General features: G+C 40.3%; 1 protein-coding gene across 1 annotated transcript in view; it reads right to left on the bottom strand.

Annotated features, from left to right (window-relative positions):
• SOS2 (SOS Ras/Rho guanine nucleotide exchange factor 2) overlaps positions 1 to 20,157 on the bottom strand; it is a 56,048-nt gene extending 35,891 nt beyond the window's left edge. Inside the window, exons 1-7 of the mRNA XM_026056068.1 lie at positions 20,149 to 20,157; positions 19,859 to 19,925; positions 17,924 to 17,943; positions 7,091 to 7,216; positions 3,641 to 3,772; positions 1,676 to 1,840; positions 784 to 987 (exon numbers count right to left, since the gene is read on the bottom strand). Of these exons, the coding sequence (XP_025911853.1) occupies positions 784 to 987; positions 1,676 to 1,840; positions 3,641 to 3,772; positions 7,091 to 7,216; positions 17,924 to 17,943; positions 19,859 to 19,925; positions 20,149 to 20,157 (723 nt within the window). The remainder of the gene's footprint in view (positions 1 to 783; positions 988 to 1,675; positions 1,841 to 3,640; positions 3,773 to 7,090; positions 7,217 to 17,923; positions 17,944 to 19,858; positions 19,926 to 20,148) is intronic.
• Between the last annotated feature and the right edge of the window lie 52 nt (positions 20,158 to 20,209).

Here is a 20,209-nt window from a genome sequence, read left to right on the forward strand (position 1 = left end):
TGCTCCCTTCTCCTCCCACCTTCTTCATTTGAGTTCTGTCCCAACACTTGCACAACTCTCCGATACCCAGTCAGCTACTGAGGAACCTCCACGCTCAGCTGTAATGGGAACGTCTCCTGCTGCCTCTCTCTAACGTTCTGGAACTACCGCAGAATCCCAGTGCAGGTTCTGCTGGCCTGGTCCCCTTCTCCTTCCTCTCACTTGAAGGATTCACCGATCTCTCATTATTATTTCTTCTCTCGCAAGAGCCGAGTTTTTTGGKTTTTTTTTTTGTTTTTTTTAAAAGACTCCAGCCTCCTGAAAACAGACTTTGCCACAAATACAGTTTCAAGCAGTTATCAAAATAGATTTCCTTCACAATCATACGCTAGAGAATCTGGGGCCAAGGGCTGATTTCTTTGCAGTTTCTGCAGAGAGGGGTGCCCTGGAGTAGACTTCAAATGTCAATTCAAGCATTCATCTGCATTCACTGTGCATGCAGGTAGATAACTGTGAATTTTTGTTTTAAGCAAAAGTGTCACTATTACATACTTGACCAAAGGGCATTAGCTATTGCTGGCATCCAACAGGGAATCTTGACTATTAAACCTCACCGAGAGCAGTAGTCTTCAGACTATGAATGGCAATTTCTCCATTTTATTTCACAGTCAGCTGTTGTTATGCACTAGCATACAATAAAGCAAATTTAATTTTACATCTAATACAGTTAATGTAAAATTGATATGCTATGGCTGCCAATGGAGAAATTAGCATTACACATCAATAACCTATTAAAGGACTTACATTTGGTGTGAACAACTTTCTGTTAGATAGGAAAGCTTCCCGAAATACTTTTATTATCAGATTCAACTCCCGCAGATATTGTCTTTCTTCTGCAATTTCATTTCTCACTAGGTCATAGTAGTTGAGTTCCCCAGAAGAAGAGGGTTCATCTTCGCAGAGAGAAACCAAACCAATGTCATCCTGATCAAACATATCCATCAAAACCTAGCAAAGAAATTTAATTTATTAAAAAAAAAAAAAAAATCAGAGGAAAGCCTGATTTTTACACTTGGTTCAAGCTCAACTGTTTCAATGTGTCCAGAGAAATCCTTTGAGTTTTTAATACAATACTTTCTGTGATCACTTTCACAAGGGAGTAATATTTAAACTTTGGCAGGAGAAGGCTGGATCAGTTGCCAAAGCAATTTTCCCCTTTATAAGTTAGTTCGACCTAGAAAACAAGTTACAATTCATGCAGAACCAACTTTGAAAACAAGGCATCTTGAACAAGCTTTTGACAAAACCCTCCTGATGAAGATAAAATTCAACAAAAATGTTTCTCATTTTAATGAGGACGAAAACTAAAGGTTCTTTTTTGTGCCRTAAAGAAGAAAAGAGCCATCACTACAAAGTGACATCAGGAGGACGTTAACACAGCTGGTAAATAAAGGACAGTATCATTTTCCATCCTTATATTGTTTTATAAGAAGCCCTACTGTTCCAAAATTTAACAGGCTTAATTGACACAGGTTAAGTCTTTACTGTGACAGGCCTGCCATAGAAAAAAARAGAGATGTTTATGAATATAAGACTAGTGTCTCTCATATCTTATTTTGGATGAGTTTTTTAAATATTATCTCCCGTATCTACCTCCTTATCTTTCCAAAAGACAATTTTAATCCCATCTCCTTACCTTATCAGCACACATTGACACTTTTATGTCTTGCTGGGAGATCTCAAAGTGTCGTATATTGAAAACATAGTTTCCAGCCAGCTTTAAGATGTCAGCTGAGATGTATTCCAAGACAGCCACAATATACAGAGAGACGTGGTAATCTACTTTATAACCTAGGACCTCCTGCAAATTGAAAACAAGAAAAACAACAATGCTATTTATTCCTGAAATTCATTCTGAMTAACAATTCATACATTTTGTTTCTACTGAAATTAATCTTGTCTGTGTTGATAATTCACAGCAATGTAACAGCCAGGGCAAAGGACAGCAAATGAAAATTCAATCAACAGGGTCAAAGGAAACGCTTGCAAATAATTCCCTACGACATTTTGCCATATACAGACCAGATGAAAAGCTAGAGAACTTACAGTAATCCTTCCCCTAAAAATAAATCTTAAAAATAGGGTTCCTTCAAGGGAAGGGACCTCACTGGAATTACCCTTGTACCCAAATGCTAGTCTACATCTATGTATACTGCAGGGACTGTGGCCCAAATCTGGACTCTTGAGAAAAGAGCACACTACATTTTAATTTGTTTCTGACAGAAAAAGTTGTCTTTAATGAAACTACGGACTGTATGCTCAACCTCTTACACGCTACGATCCATTTTAGTCCACCCGTTAGCTTTTCACTTTGTATAGTCAAAGGTATCTGCATACTTGTATTAACATGAAATAATTAGAGAGAAAAGTCTGGACAGAAAAAAACCCACAATGAATGTTGCACCTGCTCTTTTAGCTACGTGCTCCTTGCTCTGTACTGCACGTACCGTACCATGCAGTCTCTGTTTGTGACAGGACTGCCAGGAATAAATACAGACAAGTTCACACATTTGAATAAACTAATGTCTCTCTCATCCTGTTTTGATGTATCTTCTAAAAATCACATTCTTTATCTATGTCCACACACTTCTAAAGCAGACTTTATGAAAGCCAGCGTTCTCTAGAAAGGTCTTATTTGATGCTTTTCTTTCCAAACATTTATCCCAATCTCATTAACTACCACAAACCGAGACATCGTATATAAGAGCACAGTGACTACTCCTGAAAAAGCGCTTTAATTTCTGCTTATGCTTGAATGATGTTTCTTCAAAGGAGCAGACAGGAGATTACACAATCTACTTCAAGCTAGCGGGAAATGTTGGTGCAACAATGCCACCTCCGGAGAATGGCAATTTTTTTAAGTTTTGAAGCACAAGCAAAATAAATAGAAGAAAACCAAAGAAACCGCAGTGTTTAATTCAACTACAGGGGCACGGTACGAGTAGATACTTACTGTATGACACTAAACCTTGACTATAAGCAAGGAGTTCTATATCTGTTGTAAACGACATGACATTTAAGAATCAAGATGGCCCCTCTCCTTCTCAAAACCTGCCAATAATACAGTCTGTCTTTGGTCTTTTGTTATGCCTTTGCGAATCTATTGATTTTAAAATGAAGGCATCAGTGAAACTCAACAATGAAATCAATACACATCTTAGTTGATGGCATATGAGGAACAGGATCTACTTGTTTTCCATTCCATTCCTCTACTTTGACTTCTGCGGCATTTTGAAACAAAGCTCTAGAACGGTGTCACTGAAGTGGGTAAGGTATTTGTGTTTGTTTGGATTTTAGTTATGTTAAAATATAACTGGTCATATTTCAAAGCAGAGTAACATATTAACAAACTAAGGTCTAGAATATGATGGACTTAGGGATTTAGATTTATTACACACTACAGTAATATGTGTACTGTTCTGTGGTGACTCTTAACTCCTTCAGCCAACATGAGAAACTTACCTACATTCTTATTCACAATAGTTTTCACACAAATTGAAGAAATATTTTTAAAGTATAACTTTTACAGTAACAATACAGCTGGAGGGACCGGGGCGGGTTAGTTATCAGGTAGTAGTTATCAGGTTGCTGTTTTAAATACCTTTAATAAAGGATGTATTTTGTCCACAGGTAGCAGGAGAGGGTTTCTTCTTTTTCGTTTCTCTATAGCAGACTGTGCATCAGCAATCGCCCACTTGTCTATTGGATGAGGAAATGTCTTTTGAACGCGCTCCTGTCCAAACATAAAGGATGCACTTAGATTAACYGCAGTAATCAAAGACAAGTTTAAAGAACAAAACAAAACAGCAAATTACTTCCTCTGCAGTATAGCCAATTATCCTCCTCCTCAGTGTTTGCAACATGTTCTCCCAACTTTTCTCTCCTTCTTATCCAATTCAGCTTCACTCCTTTCAACAATCCCAAACAACCTCCTTTCCCTAAGCATCAAGTACTCCTTCAAATCTCCTAAAACAACTCCTGCTCTTGATCTTTACATCAGCGGAGTGGCAAGAAACCTCAGCTGAGAGCAGGAGCCCAAAAAATAAACAACATGAGGAAGTACTAAACAGCTCATAGTCTAAATGAAGAAAACAAGTAGGTATTGTTCTAATTTCACAGAAGTCCAGCGTGTAACTTGCCCTGCGTCACATCAAGTTTATGGCAGAAACGGAAAGCAAACGCAGGATCTCCAAACTACACGTAGGGCTGTGATTCATGAACAAGGCCGGCTCCAGCCAGCGCTCCTGCAAGCTCACACTTTCCCTGTTGCATGGCCAGTCGCAACACCTGCAGCTTACAGCCCACAACACCGTGGTAAACTGTAACCCACTTCAGGTTACTTTTATATGGATTCACATTTCTACGGCTGCTATATGAACAGGCGAGAGGATCTCTGCAACAGAACAAGCAGCTTTGGGCAGGAGTCGCACACCTCAGCAAACCCAGACTAAGCCTGTAAGCCCCTCGGTCCATGCTTTTCATGAAGTTACCCAGTCCTCCTGCTGCCGTGGCAGCTACTGGGAGTTAGGGAATTAATCGCTACACTTGGAACCTACAACTATTCTAAACGGAACCCTAATGCCTGCTTCTTAAGTGACTTYGGGAAAACTGATTTTAAAAATAAACGGGAGTATTAGCCATCCCATAAAGAACACAAAAGACAAGGGAGTTTTTGCCAACACATCACAACTGCAATGGCTCCGTTCAGTTCTCAGAGGTGAGCRGTGATCACTTGACTTTACACCCCGAAAGCTGTTGCACGGCACACTACGGTGCTCTTCCCYCCCTCCCGACATTCCCAGGAAGGCACAGTACGTGGTGTGGTGCCAAACTCAGTCTCCGCTTTGGATCTTTAACCTGAGCTAAACGACAGCTTTCCCATCCGTCCAGCACCCGGGCAACACTGAGGTCTGGATGGGTGAAAGTCCAGACGCGAGCTGCTTTATAGATTATCTACRAACGATCCTAGGAAGGTGGTGTAATCCATGTGTCCCTTTGATAAAAAGATTTTCCTGCATATTCTGAAATTTAGCAGGAGACTTGGCATTTTCTCAGCGGCAGCTTCCCAATATTAGCACACGACCATTTAACACTCGACCTGCAGCACCAGCTGTTCGTGCCAGGTAACTGCACTGGGCCCTTTCCTCCCAGACAGGAGCCTAAAACTCTAGGCTGGTTTACTGAAACAAACTTTTCTTGGGATTCCACGGGAAGGTCACCCAGAAAATGGAGGCAACGCGGAATTCGGCTGTTCGTCAACATACCAATTCATTTCACAAGTAACATATGTCATTTGCAGTTGGACTTTACTGGTTCCCAATGCTCTGCTGGGAACAATTCAAAGGGCTTTTTCTCATCTATAGAGTCTGTTATAATTTGAGACTTCAGACCTTGATCTTTCAGACCTGATTAAGTTTATAACGCACAAATAGTTCCATTAACTCCAGGCTGCTACGTAAGTATCTGCATGATAAACTTTAGAGATCACAGCTCTCATGTTTCCTCTCAACAGCTAAGAACAGCTGAGGAGCAGAACCAGAAGCCTTCAAACATGAACCTCAGGTGCCTGCCGGCAGCGCAGTCCTGAGYACTGTATTGTATTTTCCTGGGTTTGGAAGTCTGAACATGTTGACCTATGGAACAATAAAGTTTTGGGGAGCCTGTTACCGCTCTTTAGACTCAGCTCCATGTTTTTAAATGAAATAACTGTCATATTGCTAAGTGCAATAATGTTTTATTATTYACAGCCTTAAAATATCAGGTATATTTAAAGCAATACACCACATAGGATTTAGTTGCGATATTCGTAACTGCAACTCAAAGAGTTGGCAGTTTTCTCAGAAGATTGTGGGTATTGCGTGCACTTTTTTGCAAACAGTAATTTGTGGAGCTTATACATACCCGAAGAAAAATTCTTAATTCCTGTGTACACAGGGTAATTTTATCAGCTCACGATTCAGAAGCAGAAAACTACAGAGTTGCTGTGTAGAGTAATCAGTGCTGTCTCAATCTGTCCTATGTACTAAGTGGTTTGATGGGCTGGGAACTGGAGAAGGAACATGAAATTTCTCAGCCTCCCATCAAAAGTTCAAATCCAGACTGATAGTAGTAACAATCCTGAGAGCTATTAAGCGATTATTAAGTTTTGCTTTTGTTTAGTCATACTATAATCTTCATGCATCGGTATTACAAAATACATTAATCATAAACCAAAATTAATAATTAATGAATTGAGTCAATGTGGAATAAAGGATGATTATTGTATCTAATAAGAATCTAAAACCCCTTAGGCAATTATTTTGTAAACATTTTATATTTATTTCCATGACAAATATATAGAATATCAAATGAGGACTTTACTTTGCTGTTGGCTGAAAGCCCTAGACGTATAGATGGCTGCAAAAATAATACTCTGCAAAGCCAGACTATAATGTGCAACAGCTACATGAAATCACTTTCTCTCTCTAGACTGTATACTGAAGCACACTCCATTAAAGCCCTCATTTTGTGACCGATGACACAAAAGCAGACAGCTGCAATTATACAAGAGCCTCAGTGAGTTCAATAAAGTTCCAGGAACACACAACTCTCTTCCYTCAGCTGCAGAATCCAGGCCTAACAACAGTAACCTTTCTTTACAATATTTATATTTTTCTGACCATATTAATGGCAAAGAGGAGGAAAAATTGAAACATCCTTTCATTCTATTAACTCTATTCATTTAATTCTATTCCTGTTTCATTTTATTAATTCTATTCATTGTATTAAAGCAGCAGAAAATCTTTCAAAACTATTCTTCTTTTATAAAAATAATATTGAAGGAAAACATTCCCACCATTTCCATTCTGAAGCCCTCTATAACAAACGGTGTTTCCAATTAAGCTTGCCTTATGAAAGTAGAATACTAGATAGTTTTTTAGAAAAGTAGTATTAGCAAGCTCTGCTCTTCAGATTTGCCTTGCTTTAACTTCAACCTGCATCGTTCAAAATACTTTAGTTCCTCTTAGTGACTCTGTAAGCAAGCACTTCATCTTCCAGTATCTAGTCTTACCTCTACATCTTGGACAGTCCGTGGCTGAGCAATGCATAGTTTGTTTAGCAGCTGAAGTATCAACTCTTCAATATAATAAAGGGAATCTTCTTTTGCTGAAAGGTTTGGGTGAACCTGTTGTTGAACCTGTCCAAAAGAATTAGCATTTTTTTCATTCAGAAGTTTTACTGAATGATGAACTGTAGAAAACACAGAGTAACTCTATATTTCAGTGCTGCAAATTCCCACACTTCTAGTAATTTCCCACAAGCTTCCTATGTAGTTAAGATGGCAATTCCTACTCCTGCAAAGTTAGTGTYTCTATTCAATTAAAAACTAAGTGTTTGGCCTTTATGGTTGGGAAGAAATTCTAAGTGTGTAAGTCAAGGCAGGCTTCTGCTAAAGATGCAGTGAAAATAATCAGTTTGGGTTAGCTCCTTTAATTCCACACTTGTTCACCCACAGAAGGAGTAAGATACAGTTGTACCTACCACTACCAAAGAGTACTTGATAATCRTGAACAGAGGAGGAGCATGGGTCCACCAGAGGAAAAGACTCAAGAAGCAAGGACACTGGGGAAAGAGAACCAACCAGGCTAGCAGGGTACAGAATTAACATCCTCTTAAAACGCGTGGCCACTAAAACACGTGGCCACAACACTGGAGAACAGCTGGAACAACTCTTGAGATGCCTCAGGAACAGAAAACTAACTAGAGCATGATATGCTCTGAGGCATGAGAAAAAGAGATATGAAATACAAATCTATGTCAGAGAGGGGGACCTAAGGAAAAGCATGCGTAAGAACACAAGAGTGTCAAGACTAGAAAATACACTGTGAGAAAAGGTGACTTCCACTTCTCTCTGATACAAGGCAGGATAACACCTTTTATGTCACTTCATGGAGATTAATCACAGCTTTTCAGCTAGACCAAATAAGCTTAAACAGGCAACCTCAACATATGCTCACACCAGCTAAAGGGCCACAGCTAACTCTCCCCGGTCCAACCTGACTGTTTTCCTACTAAAAATCTCCCCCAAAACAAACAATCACCCCACCCTAAAAACCCTGAAGAGTTGGTCTAGATACTCAGTTTTGCTTGGCAGGCTCTCACTCAGGAAAACACTAACTAGGTCATAAACTATAGCCAAAAGATTCATAAAGAACACAATCCAGGGAAATTCCCTACTTTCCCCATACAAATTCTATGATAATCACCTCAAAAAAGTAAACTTCCATACTTAAGAGTGGCGTTCTGTATGTGCTTTCAAACACAAGGCCAACGGATTGGTACTTTCTCAGGGGAAGAGATGGAATAACACCTTTGGGTCCAATTCTGATCCCCTGAAATACAGGTGCTCATCTGTCCACAGACAACGGGCGAGTACACAAAGCACCTGGGGGCTCTGAGGGCTTCCCCCCAACTAACTAATCAATTCATAGCACTCAATTTGCAGCCCTGAAGGCTTTTGTAAGCTGTGCAAAAACAGGACCAACGAGAAGCGAGGTGTCTTGGCGGCTTCCTTCACTGCCTGCAGCAGAGGAGGGTCCACAGAGCTGCCTCAGGAGCCAGAGCCACCGCAAGGCACTACAACCCCATGCCCTGAGGTGGCACGGCCTGGAAAGAAGAGGGGAAAGCAGGACTCCACTTCGTCCCCACATCTCCGCACAAAAAGAGACGAGGGGCCAGGTGGGCCAGCAGGCAGGGAGAGGAAGCRCAGACCCACCGAGGGGAACACCAGCAGAGGCAGCTGCCCTACATCGCAGCATCCCAGAAGCAGAGACGATGACTTGGATGGAGAGGTCTGCTAAAGCACTGCTCCAAGATTGCAGAGCACCGASGAGGACCTCACATACCAAGGATGGCAATGCAAGTGTCTCAGGGGAGTAGGCTGGGATACTGAAAATGTGAAAACATATTTTGGTGCTAATTATACTGAGTTGGTGGCTTAGATATTACACAGGGATGGTGAAAAGTGATAGCCAACCATGTGGACTCCTGTGCAATATCCAGGGTGAACATGATGGGGGAAAGAAACCCCCACAGATAACAAGTCACATTTCTAGAGCTTAGTTCTACACTGCTATCATCCTTCCTTGAAAAGGAGGTGAAGAAACGTATCAACAAAGCAGTTTTAAACTAAGAGAGCAGGGAATACGCATTCTGGTTCTAATCCAGTTTTGTCACAGAGTTTTTGTATAGACCAGTACGTTTGTTTTTTTTTTAAAAAAACTCAAGTATGAATACTTCTCTGCTTCATGTAACTGTTATACAGCTCATCTGTAYACAAGATCACGTACTACTGAAAGAACCCCCCCCCCCAAGCCACCCTTTAAAAACACTTACTTAAGACTGCAGGTTTTCAACAATAGTCAGTGCATTTCATGCTCTTCCTGAGCATGAGAGTTTAATTCACAAAACAATGGAAAACCAGGAAGTGTCAAGTTAAGGTCCCGCCATGTCTCTCTTGCAAGAGCGCTACTACGGCAAAACCATTAGCTAGCTAACTAGGAAATAAGCTGAAATGATACTTCCCACACAGGGAAACCTTACTGATGCCCCGCAGAAATGTCAAGAACAGGAGCTATAAGAAGATGAGAAAGAGAAGCTGTGCTCCCCTTCAGAGAAGAGGGAAAACTCCAATTTCCTGTAGCCATTCTCCTCCTCTTATGACAGTCACTCACTTTAAAAACCAAAGTCACTGCCACTAGGAAAATTACTTTACTCATAACTAACTTCAGTTCACGGGCATGACCAGCTCACGGCATACTGTACTCTCCTCAGCTTTGTCAAGAGCACAGGGATACCCCGCACCTTTGAGAGCCAAGCAGAGGAGCACTCAGCCCTCTTCAAACACTGGGAGAGAAGCTCAGCTTCCTCCAACGAACACAAAAACAGGTCCTGGAGCCAATTTTGCTACAGAAGGAGCAAAACTGATGACGAATCCCAGCATTTCATGGTTGAGACTACTCTTACTAGCGCATTCAGAAATCAGTTTCTGTTTGAAATGATACAGGCTACCTTAACATGACCTGCTTAGAGCATCACAGAAAGGTCCCTGAAGTACTCATGAACACCCGGGCTTTAAGAGGAATTATTTTGACACAAGTGCCATGACAGAGAAAAACAATTTCATAGTGAGACACTGGCAAAACAAAAAGATAGTTATAAAAGCTGTTCAATGGCAAATCAAATGCTGCTGCTCCATCACGGACAAAACACTTACTATTTACAGTATTCAACTACATCCCGATTGAAAGAGCAGAAAAAACAAGGAGTGGATGCTTGCCAAATCACTGAATGTATGGAAAAAAGCAGGAGAAATAACTGAGGACATGTTTCTTCTGGAAGGCACATCCACTGAGCTCAGGTTCAAACTGGAATATTGGAGTGCAGCGTTATTAGTAGGCATGCAATAATACAGTAGTTAACACAGGGCTAAACTTTGATTTGACTTGCAACCACTTCCTTTAAAGTTCAAAATACTTAAAAACACAATGTGTTGCACTCTCCAGCTACAACTCTGCAGTAAGAATACTGAGAGAAAGTATCGGAGAAACATGKTTTTTTACTCCTCCTCTCTCTGAAACAGCCCAAGCAGAGTCCTTGAAGTCATTAAAGAGGGAGATTAAGATTAGAAGGACTAGCTATTCTTCCACTGCTTGTCATTCACATAAGATTATTCCTTCCTGATCTGTTTCAAAGAATAGGAATGAAATAACAGGTATAAGTCCTTTAAGTGTGGCATTTAAAAATGGCCCTAAGGCCCTTCTGGGGATTTAAAGGATCCGCTCTTACTTTAAATGGGAGTTCCTAAAACAGTTCTTTCCTTTGCCCCTCTTCTTGACTTCTCCCTGCTCTTCCACCCCTCCARCACTTGCATATTTGATGAAAATCCAGCAGCTGCTTCACAGGGGCGTCTCCCTCCTCTGGCTGTAGCCTCCAGTTAACGCTTGCCTGCGGCAGAAGAGCCAGGGCTGCCTCCGAGAGCCTGACTGCGTCCACCCCGGCAGCAGCTCAGGAAGAGACTGAAAGGGAACTTAAAGGTAAATTTAGCTCCTGCCCCTCTTTCTTTCTGACGGGCAGGTCAACGCACCATGCCACCAAAGTTCCTAGAGAAAACAGGCAGCTGCGGAGAGGAAGTCAAGCTCCAGATTCCTTCTCAAAGAGATTTTAATATTTGTTATAGACCCTTGGGAAAAAAAAGTCTGTTAAGAAAAGATGGGGATGAAAGCTTTTCAAGGAGATAATCAACAGTACTAGGATTACAAACAAGCTAATCTTATATTTTAGAGCTACTAAAAGGGCAAGCTTAATTTTGAACCTTAGGAGTTCTGAGATTCAGACTTCATGCCAGTAATATCTGATCTTGGGGACAATTCTGAARTCCTGAATATAAATGCATGGATCAGAGTATTTGATCTGAAACAACAAAAAGTTGAGGAAAAACTACTGGAGTAAAAATGGCAAGTAACTTCTTTTTAGCCTGCACTAATGAGACAAACCAGATGTTTGGCTACACAGTCTAAATATATTTTCACGTAATACATGTATTTTGGTAGTAAAAACCCACTCAGAAAGCTCAGCTTGTTCCATAGTAAGAACAAGTGCAAAACAAGAGTTTGTTCATAAAAAAAAAACAGAAATACCCCAAACTCATGCTTATGCAAATCAAGTCTTTGGCAGCACAAACCATCGAAAGCACGTGAATTTGTATTTCTGAAAGACTAGATTACAACATCRCTACTTATTCTCTACTTATATTAATAAACAACCACACACTCAGAAAATGATATTCCAGYACTACTTGCATTTTCAGAACAAAAAATTTCTGATTAAAAAAATGCCACCGCAAAACCTGTTAGTGGGATGATACAATGCCTCTAACGCTTTCTATGCCAACAGGACAGCTTTGTAAAATGCCTGTTAAATTTCCAAACTTTTCATAACAAAAAACTACTCATTCCCCTTTTCCTACAGCTACCGATTTTAACTTAGAAATGATTCATATTTTACTTGCCCCTTAAAAACACAGTTATACTAGATCAGTGGACAAGTAAAACTCTGGAGGGCTGTTTGTTTACTTGAGGAACACAGCATATAAATTTAGGAGCAAGAAAAATAATTAGAACATGAAAGCTAAATATTTACTAGCATGGCTTGATTACAATCTTGCCAACACTTGTCAGTATTTCCATACACTGTGTTCAAGCTGATGAAAGTACATCATTGACAAAGAAAGTAGTTCTAGACTTGCCCAGGACTGAGATGTTAAAAGCCAGGAAGAAGAAAATATGAATCAGATAAATGGCTCTTTTTAAGTTGGGCTTTTATTCCTCCTTATCTTTCCTCTTCTAAAGATAACACTGCCCACTAAAAAACATGGAACATCAGCTCCAAAAGCATTTTTAATCCATCAGTCTGGATGATTTATACTCATGCTCTGGAGGGAGAGGGGAACCAGATGAAGTAACTTAAAGGCCTGTAATGCTCTTACTCAGTGAAAAATGACAGCACCGATATCCCCAATTTCCAAGTGAAATTGATACTCTCCTACAGGCATTTAGAAAGAACCACGAAGATTTCAGGACTTGAAGAGATATCCCGCATAAAAATGCACTGTAATTTTTTTTTTTAAATGACTGCACTAATTTGTAACTTTACTTCCAATACAGCCATTTCTAGATGGGCCGTCTTTCTTAAACCAAACTATTAAATGCTAACAGAGAAAGGGGCAAAGTAGTCCCTTAAGCAAAGGAGAATTTAATAAGTGATCTGCAAACAGCATTTTATCTTTTTACTGCAATTCTAAAATCTTTGCTGCATGGTTAGCAAAATGAAGTATTCACACAACACAGTTACTGAGCTACCAAAGGAATCTCGGCAGCAGATCATTCATCCTGCTGTTGTATCTCACATATGTTGATCCCTGGAAGTGATTACACATACAGGGATGGTTGTTAAACAGTCATCCTAAAACGCCACTTCCACGTTAACTTTTTTTGGCTTTAGCTCTTTAACTACCAATATATATTATATTCTAGAGGAGAATAAAGTTGAGGGGAGTAAGTAAAAGACATCCACGATCAGTGGAGCAGACAGGGATCTGCATTCCGGAATAGCACTGCAGAACACGGTCCTAAAATCTGCTGGGAAGTGCGCTTGGTGCAAACAAACACATRGATTGATAATAGCATAAATGCAGAGCTCGACTGGCAATTTATCAACCAACGGGGACCCGCTAGCCCTCCATCCTTTTCCGTAAGCCTATACAGCTAGAGCATGTAATACGCTTACACAGCATTTTGTGAAGCTGAGTGCTGCAACACTGCTAGTGCAGCCCTGGAGAATAAGAGCACGAGAYCGAGTCTCTGGATCCTACCGCCATCAGATTGATTCCAGGCTATTGCTGATGACTGCACAGGCGTATTTGCTCAAAGAGCTGCCGGCTGGTAGTTTCTCCTGGGCTAGCCTGCTTGCACTTCCCTACCATGCTTCACTTCTTCCTCAATCTCCTCTACGGTTCATTTTTTGTCTCTTGCAACATCTTCATACTCCCTGCTTTTCTATCCAAACAAGTAACTTTTCCTTTTTGCAGCCAATTGCATCTCTTTAAGCAAAGGCTAAAGGAGAAACTAAAAAAACAAAAAAACAAAACAAAAATAAAACCAAAACACATGTATGTGTATGTGTGTTTATACACACACAAACATATATATATTTATACCTTAAAAACATATGGGAAAGTAAGCATTTAGATTTTATCAATCTATATAAAATGCCTTGTTTAAATTGAGATAAGCCCTAAATGAACAAGACACAGTCCCTGCCCTATGAGATGGAAGAAAAGCAACACAACCAGTGGGGAGAGTGCTCTGCACACATCCTACTTTAATGTTAACAGATTCCAAGTCTCTCCCAACTATTCAACATACCACTTCCCTAAGAGCTATTCCCAAGTCCAAATCCAGCACCTTCAAGCTCCCTCTCCCCACATTTCACATCATGTCTTTCCAAATATGAATAGCTCACTCAAGCAGACCGAATTATTCAAACAAGCCAATAACTTTTTCAATGATGTCTTCAGAAGATTCAAAAATGAAGATTAATTCATGAGCAGCAGAGGACAGCAAGGTATAGACAGCAGCAGAGTTTGGGAAAGCTGCATGGCAAGGCTGGAGATTATACTGAAAGTGAAGAGAACAGAGGGATGCAATAAAATATGATATACAGCGAAAAACAAAGACACGTACTGCTAAAAAAAAAAAAAAAAGCCAAAGCTTAAATATGGCACAGCAGAGAAGGGGAGACAGTGCAGACTGGCAGAGATATTGCTTTGTGAACCACGTGGTCACTAAAACAACATCGAGAATTGCGGGAAGCGTCAGGAGAATGAAAGAGGCTATAAAGACTGGAAAGAAAGAAGTCCTCAGGGATAGTGCTAAGCACGTTTTTGAAATGAGTAAGCCACTGAAATCAAGGAATGTAATACACAACTCATTTGGAAAGCCTGAGAAAAAAAGGAATTGGTGAAGTAATTATAAAGGCAAATAACAGCCGCAACAGCTTCTCCAGAAGAGATAATGCTTGCACTGTGGGGAGAAGAAAGATGCAAAAAGTTAAGGAGACCAGGAGAGGTGGTGGAGAGGAGACATCTATTGCAACAGGTGGGGCAGTTCAAATCAGAGCATGAAACGCATGAAATTTGGGAGATGAAAAAATAAGAGAAAACCATGTTGTTTGACAATTTTTTTCAGGTTTCAGGAAAGAGGATGCAGGAGGGGATGCGGTTTAGTGGATTTACAGGAATGCTGTTTTGACAAGTAAGCAAGGGGGAATTACAGAAAAGGGGTTCCAGGAGAACGGAGAAAAAAAAACCTGTTTTGGCAAGAAATTTGGCAGCACTGAGAGGGTGCGAGGGGAATTCGGCAGAGCCATGTGACTGTCTGTAGTCACTGTCGAAGCATGGGCACCAGATGTACAGAGATTTTAATCCAATTCTTCACATAAATGGATTACACAGTATGCAAAGGGGGCAAAATGATCAAACGTGAGGGGAATAAAGGAGCAAGATCAAAGTGAATTAGGGCAGCAAACAATTTTTTTTTTTTCTTTCTGCGACTTGTTAGCCTGGCAATTCCTTAAGCCAACACAAACGCCAATTTCCATATTCCATTTTAACAACATAGGTAGGAAGTGTTTCTTCTGCTACTGCTGCCAAATAAAATTACACTCTTCCTACTATTTTTAAATGCCTCAGATCCAAAAACTACCTTCAGTTCATGCCAGGGGCTGAGCAAATTCTATTACTATTTGTCAACTGCAAAATCCAGTCACAGTATTTAAGCTAAACAGTGTAATAGCTGCAACAGAAAAGGTGTGGAAAAAATAGGATTTTAATAAAAGGGACTAGTCCCTTTGGTTGCAAAAATTATTTATGATAGTGAGTCAAAATTGATAGTGATAGTGTGACAAAAAGATTTCAGGCTACTTATAAGTAACAGACCAGAAAACTACATGTAGAGATACACAACCGCTACCAGGGTTATTAAAATAATAATAAAAAAAAGGTATGGAGGAATCGGGCTATTGTTTAAAGAAGTTGTGATAACTACCACTCAGTAGGAACTTAGTGTTCCCTTCCGCACCTCCGTCCATGTTTCAGCCGTGGACGCAGTGCTGCGGTGCAACAATCTTAGCTTCAAACCTCTACAGAGTGTGCGCATTTCAGGGMAATTTCAAATCGAGCATCCTCCTCACTTCCCTTGTTTCACATAAAGGCACTCAGGTTTGCAGGTACTGCAAAAATCTGCAAAGGTTCTGCTGTTTCAGAGCTCAAAGAAGTATGTTTTTTAGAAGTTAAATGACCTAACAGACACCAAAACTAAGTATCAGTATTATTTTAAAATACCATAATGTAACAAGCAACTTTACAGTCGAAATTACAAAGCTGTCAAGTGCATAAAATAATTCATACCCTGTGGGCCCGATCCTGCARCGGGAAACGCGCAGGCAAACTGCACTTGACAGAGCAGGGAAGAAACAGGGCACCCCCTCTGCTGCTATTAGGGACCAGGAGCCTAAYGTGCAACCTTAGCAGGAAYTGTTCTGCTACATATCAACTCCCTTGTGCTTTACAGTATAGAACAGCACTGAATTAATGTAAACTTCAAAAGTGTGTTCAAAACGGTCTTTTATATTYCTGAAAGCAACATTTGCTAAGAATAAACCCTTTAGTCATGCTCTAGAAATCTGATGAGTAGTGCAGAGCAATAGTGGAATTGTTTTAGAAAATGCAAATAGTGTACAGTGCAATGATTACACTGACATGTACAGTGCCTCCAAAAACGCAAGTATTAACTGTTTAACGGTTTCTATTTGCAGATAATGGAAAAAATGAAAACAAAAATACCCAAGATGCTTGTGAATTTGATTTAGAAAAATCTATTCAACAAACTAAGAACCTAAAGCAACTGACTGCACAGCTCCTGTTTACAGAAATAGATTTTTAATTTGCCAGTGGATCTGTAAAAGTGCACACAGGTGACAATTCAGCTTAAGAATGTGCAGAGAATAGCTTACAGCAAATGAATCAGTATGTGCATGTCCAACAACACGCTATGCGCCATTTCAAAAATGCACGCTAGTTCTACAGAGTTAGCTATTTTATTTTGAGAACTCGTTGGAAACCACGGGACTAGAAGTTTATTCCAGGTAGCAACCTAAGATGTTTGGCACTAATGAAGCTTTCGATGACAATTCCCAACAAACTTCTGTAGAATGCAAGCCCAGCACATAAAAACTGGGACCTTCAAAGGGTCGCTGGGAGTTAAGCGCTCAGCTGTCACCATGACATTCGTGCCTCATTTTCTCAGGCTCTCCTGAAATCCCAGTCTAAAATTAACAGATATAACATCAAAGCATTGACACCAACTTGGAAAAATCATCTCAGTTCTGGAAAGTTTTATCTGGAAATAAGTTGACAATAGGCATTAACAGGATTTGGCGTATGATCTGTACTGGGAAACCCAGTTACAAAATTGAAACGCCGGCTTTAGAAACACGTTGCATAGTTTGACATCCTTCCTTAAAGGCCATCAGGCTAGAAAAGGCTAAGAAAAAAAAAAGAAGAAGAAGAAAAAAAAAAAGCCGCCACCACCAAAAACTGCATGTGAAAGACAAGAATGGGCCCTGAATCCCAAACCGGGAACGGATGAGGGGGAAACTTGCTGGATAGGGCCGATTAGGGAAGGAGAGAAGGGAGCGGGGAGGAGAGCGCTGGCTCCCCACCACCACCGTCTCCCCTGGTGGGGACGCTGGGACGGCAGAGGAGACCCTCGCTCACGGCTCCCCCAAACTGCACCCCGAAACCGCCCCAAGCCACCGAGCAGCAGCTTTGATGACGCCTGCTGGTGGCAGCAGCACGGAGGACTCAAGCACAGCTAACCTCGCTCGCAGGCACTTGGAAACGCATGTGATTTCTGTTAGAACAGCTGTGTACATACTGGGAGAATTATTCCAAGAGACATCGTGATCCTTTAATAACCAAATTAGCTCCCGGATAAAAAGCCGTTATAAAGCTTAAACCATAGTTCTGCTTGAAGTGATTTACTTAGTACAAACCACAGTTCGAATAGCCGTAATGCAAGTGGCCAGATAAAAATGCTATTTTTCTAATTTGTTTACTTTGACAGGACTTCTACAASGAGTTTCATTATATTCGTTTCCTACTTGCAGAGATTTTCAGCACAGTGCAACAGAGGAAAAAAAAATGTTTTAGAGTAAGGGCATGCTTGTAAACCTACTGGCTCGAAGAGAGGAAATACATGACACTACTTTAAAAGTTTCAACTTACCGGATTCCAAGGTGGCAGCACTAAGGATGCAGTGATTTACATACAAAAAAATAAAAACRTCTATTTTAGTCATGTCTTTTGGTTTTGCTTTTTTGTTTTTCTCCCCCCCCTCACACATTAGGTATAATTTAGCACTCTGCACTAATCTTAAGGTTATATAACTGCTTACGTTCACAAAGAATATTGTTCAAAGGACAGATTCTCACCTTTTCTACATATTAAAAACTGATGTATTTTACCAGATCTTTTTCACTCATGATTTCTGTCAAGTGTCAACTGCACAGAATCAAATGTAAATGCAATGGCTTTAAATTGTTTTGATAAAAAAGTGACCCTAAGCTTGCTGAATGCAAATGAAAGAATCAAGCTCTTCAAAGCRTATCGTTGACTTAAAATTCAAGAAGCAAGGAAATATTATCTGTTGTCAGTGAACTGAACTGACTCGTTATTCCATTCCGCATCTTTTGTACTTTAGAATTAAGATTTCTCACACCTCACCATACACAAGGAAAAACAAAAGCTTTTCTCTTTTTCTATTACCAGTTTCTCTACTTCAAGAAGTATTCATTAAAAGGAAGGCTTTCAAAAATGGGAAATAAAATACTCTCTCTGCATTTGCAGAGTAAGTTACTGTGATAAAAAGACAGTTTAGAAATTCAACAAACTCTGATTCCAGCTGTTTAACTAAAACAGCTTCTGAAGCTCAATAGACTTCCTCTAAAATTTTGATTGCAAAAGCATGCTGCTTGAAAAGACAGTATCTAAACTGGCTGACAAGCACAGATTTTTAAACCTACTTGCAGTGAATTTATAAACTTTTTCAAAAATTGCATTAACACTTTAYAAATTCTGAAACCAACACAAAATCAGATGCTTTAGTGCACACTTTGGTTTCAGTGCAACATTTTCCAGCTATCCTGTAAGTAACGGAAATGCTCTCAACTCATTATCTAATGCGAAAGTGCCAGATGTAAACAAAATAACAATCCATAAATTTTCTAAAGTGTTCTGGTTTAATAATCTCCAGTGTCAATATTAGGGCATTTGATCTTTTAAACAGGATTTTAAAACTGAGAGCCTGACTGCAATAACTGGAACAATGATACAATTTTGTTTTGACTCACTGATACTGCATGTTCATAAAAGAAATACCCATTACAGTAGGATTGCTTCATGCTCAAGGGTGGGTACTCCAGACAAGGAATTTTCCCAGGAGGAAAAAAAATTGTCTATAAGCAACTACACATTTTCACAAGCAGCCACTGGGATCAAAAATTTATTTTCTCTGTTTTAGAAAGTCTAAGTTTCTGTTCTATTTCTTTTCACCAAAATCAAGTGTTCAGAGTRACAGTAAGAACTGGTAAGAGCAGCATTAATCCACCAACTTTTACATTGTTCTTATTCTAAAACAAGARCACTTTTAAAGATGTAAAGAAATCCGCTTGGGTCAAACTGATATAGCTATACCTCACATTTGGTGGATGCGGTTAGTGTCAAGGAGATGTTTTACRTTTTAACCACTGGCAACCACCTCAGGTAGGAAGAACAGCGTGGCAGGCTTTAAGCTTCCCAAGACCCACTGGAGAGCAACTACCATCGTCAAGAGGAGRKTCAGGAGYGAAAATGAGAAAATCCRGGATTGCTCAAGCAGATGGTTAGTGGTTTTTATGCCAGYCACAAGACTACTAACTGCATTCACTAGCTTTTAATACAAGTGACACAAATACAAAWAAAAAAAAWTTTTTTTTAAGAGAATTATTACCCTATACTTCCACTCTCTATAGATCTGACAGCATTACTAAAACTATTACTGGGGAAAAAAAAAGACAAAAACCACTCGTGAGTGTCTGAACTATTTGTATTACAACACTACCCAACACCAAAGATGCAGATCTGTATCCCACTGTATTAGGAAATACATAAATGACCCTCAACCTTTGCTAATCCACGAGCAACAAGCAAACGACACACAACCAAAGGACACGGTCCGCCGCGCTCCCCGCTAGCCTCAATTTAACTCATTCCCCCGATGCGAGCAGCGTCCTGCCCGAGTGACAAGCTGGGGACCACCTTGCCATGAAAAAAAAAAAAAACGTCAAATAAATAAATAAATAAATAAATCTGTCGGCCGGCAGCGGCTGAGTGGTTCCCCCCAGGGTTTCTCCCGTTTATGCAGCGGGCGGTCGCTCCTGCGGCGCTGCCTTCACCCCACCGCCGCCGGTTACCTTCCTCATCAACGCGTCCTAAGTAACGGCCAGGGCGGCGGAGGCTCCTCAGCGCGACGGC

Source organism: Apteryx rowi, unplaced genomic scaffold (genome assembly GCF_003343035.1).
Source record: "Apteryx rowi isolate R43461 unplaced genomic scaffold, aptRow1 scaffold_13, whole genome shotgun sequence".
NCBI classification, from domain to species: domain Eukaryota; kingdom Metazoa; phylum Chordata; class Aves; order Apterygiformes; family Apterygidae; genus Apteryx; species Apteryx rowi.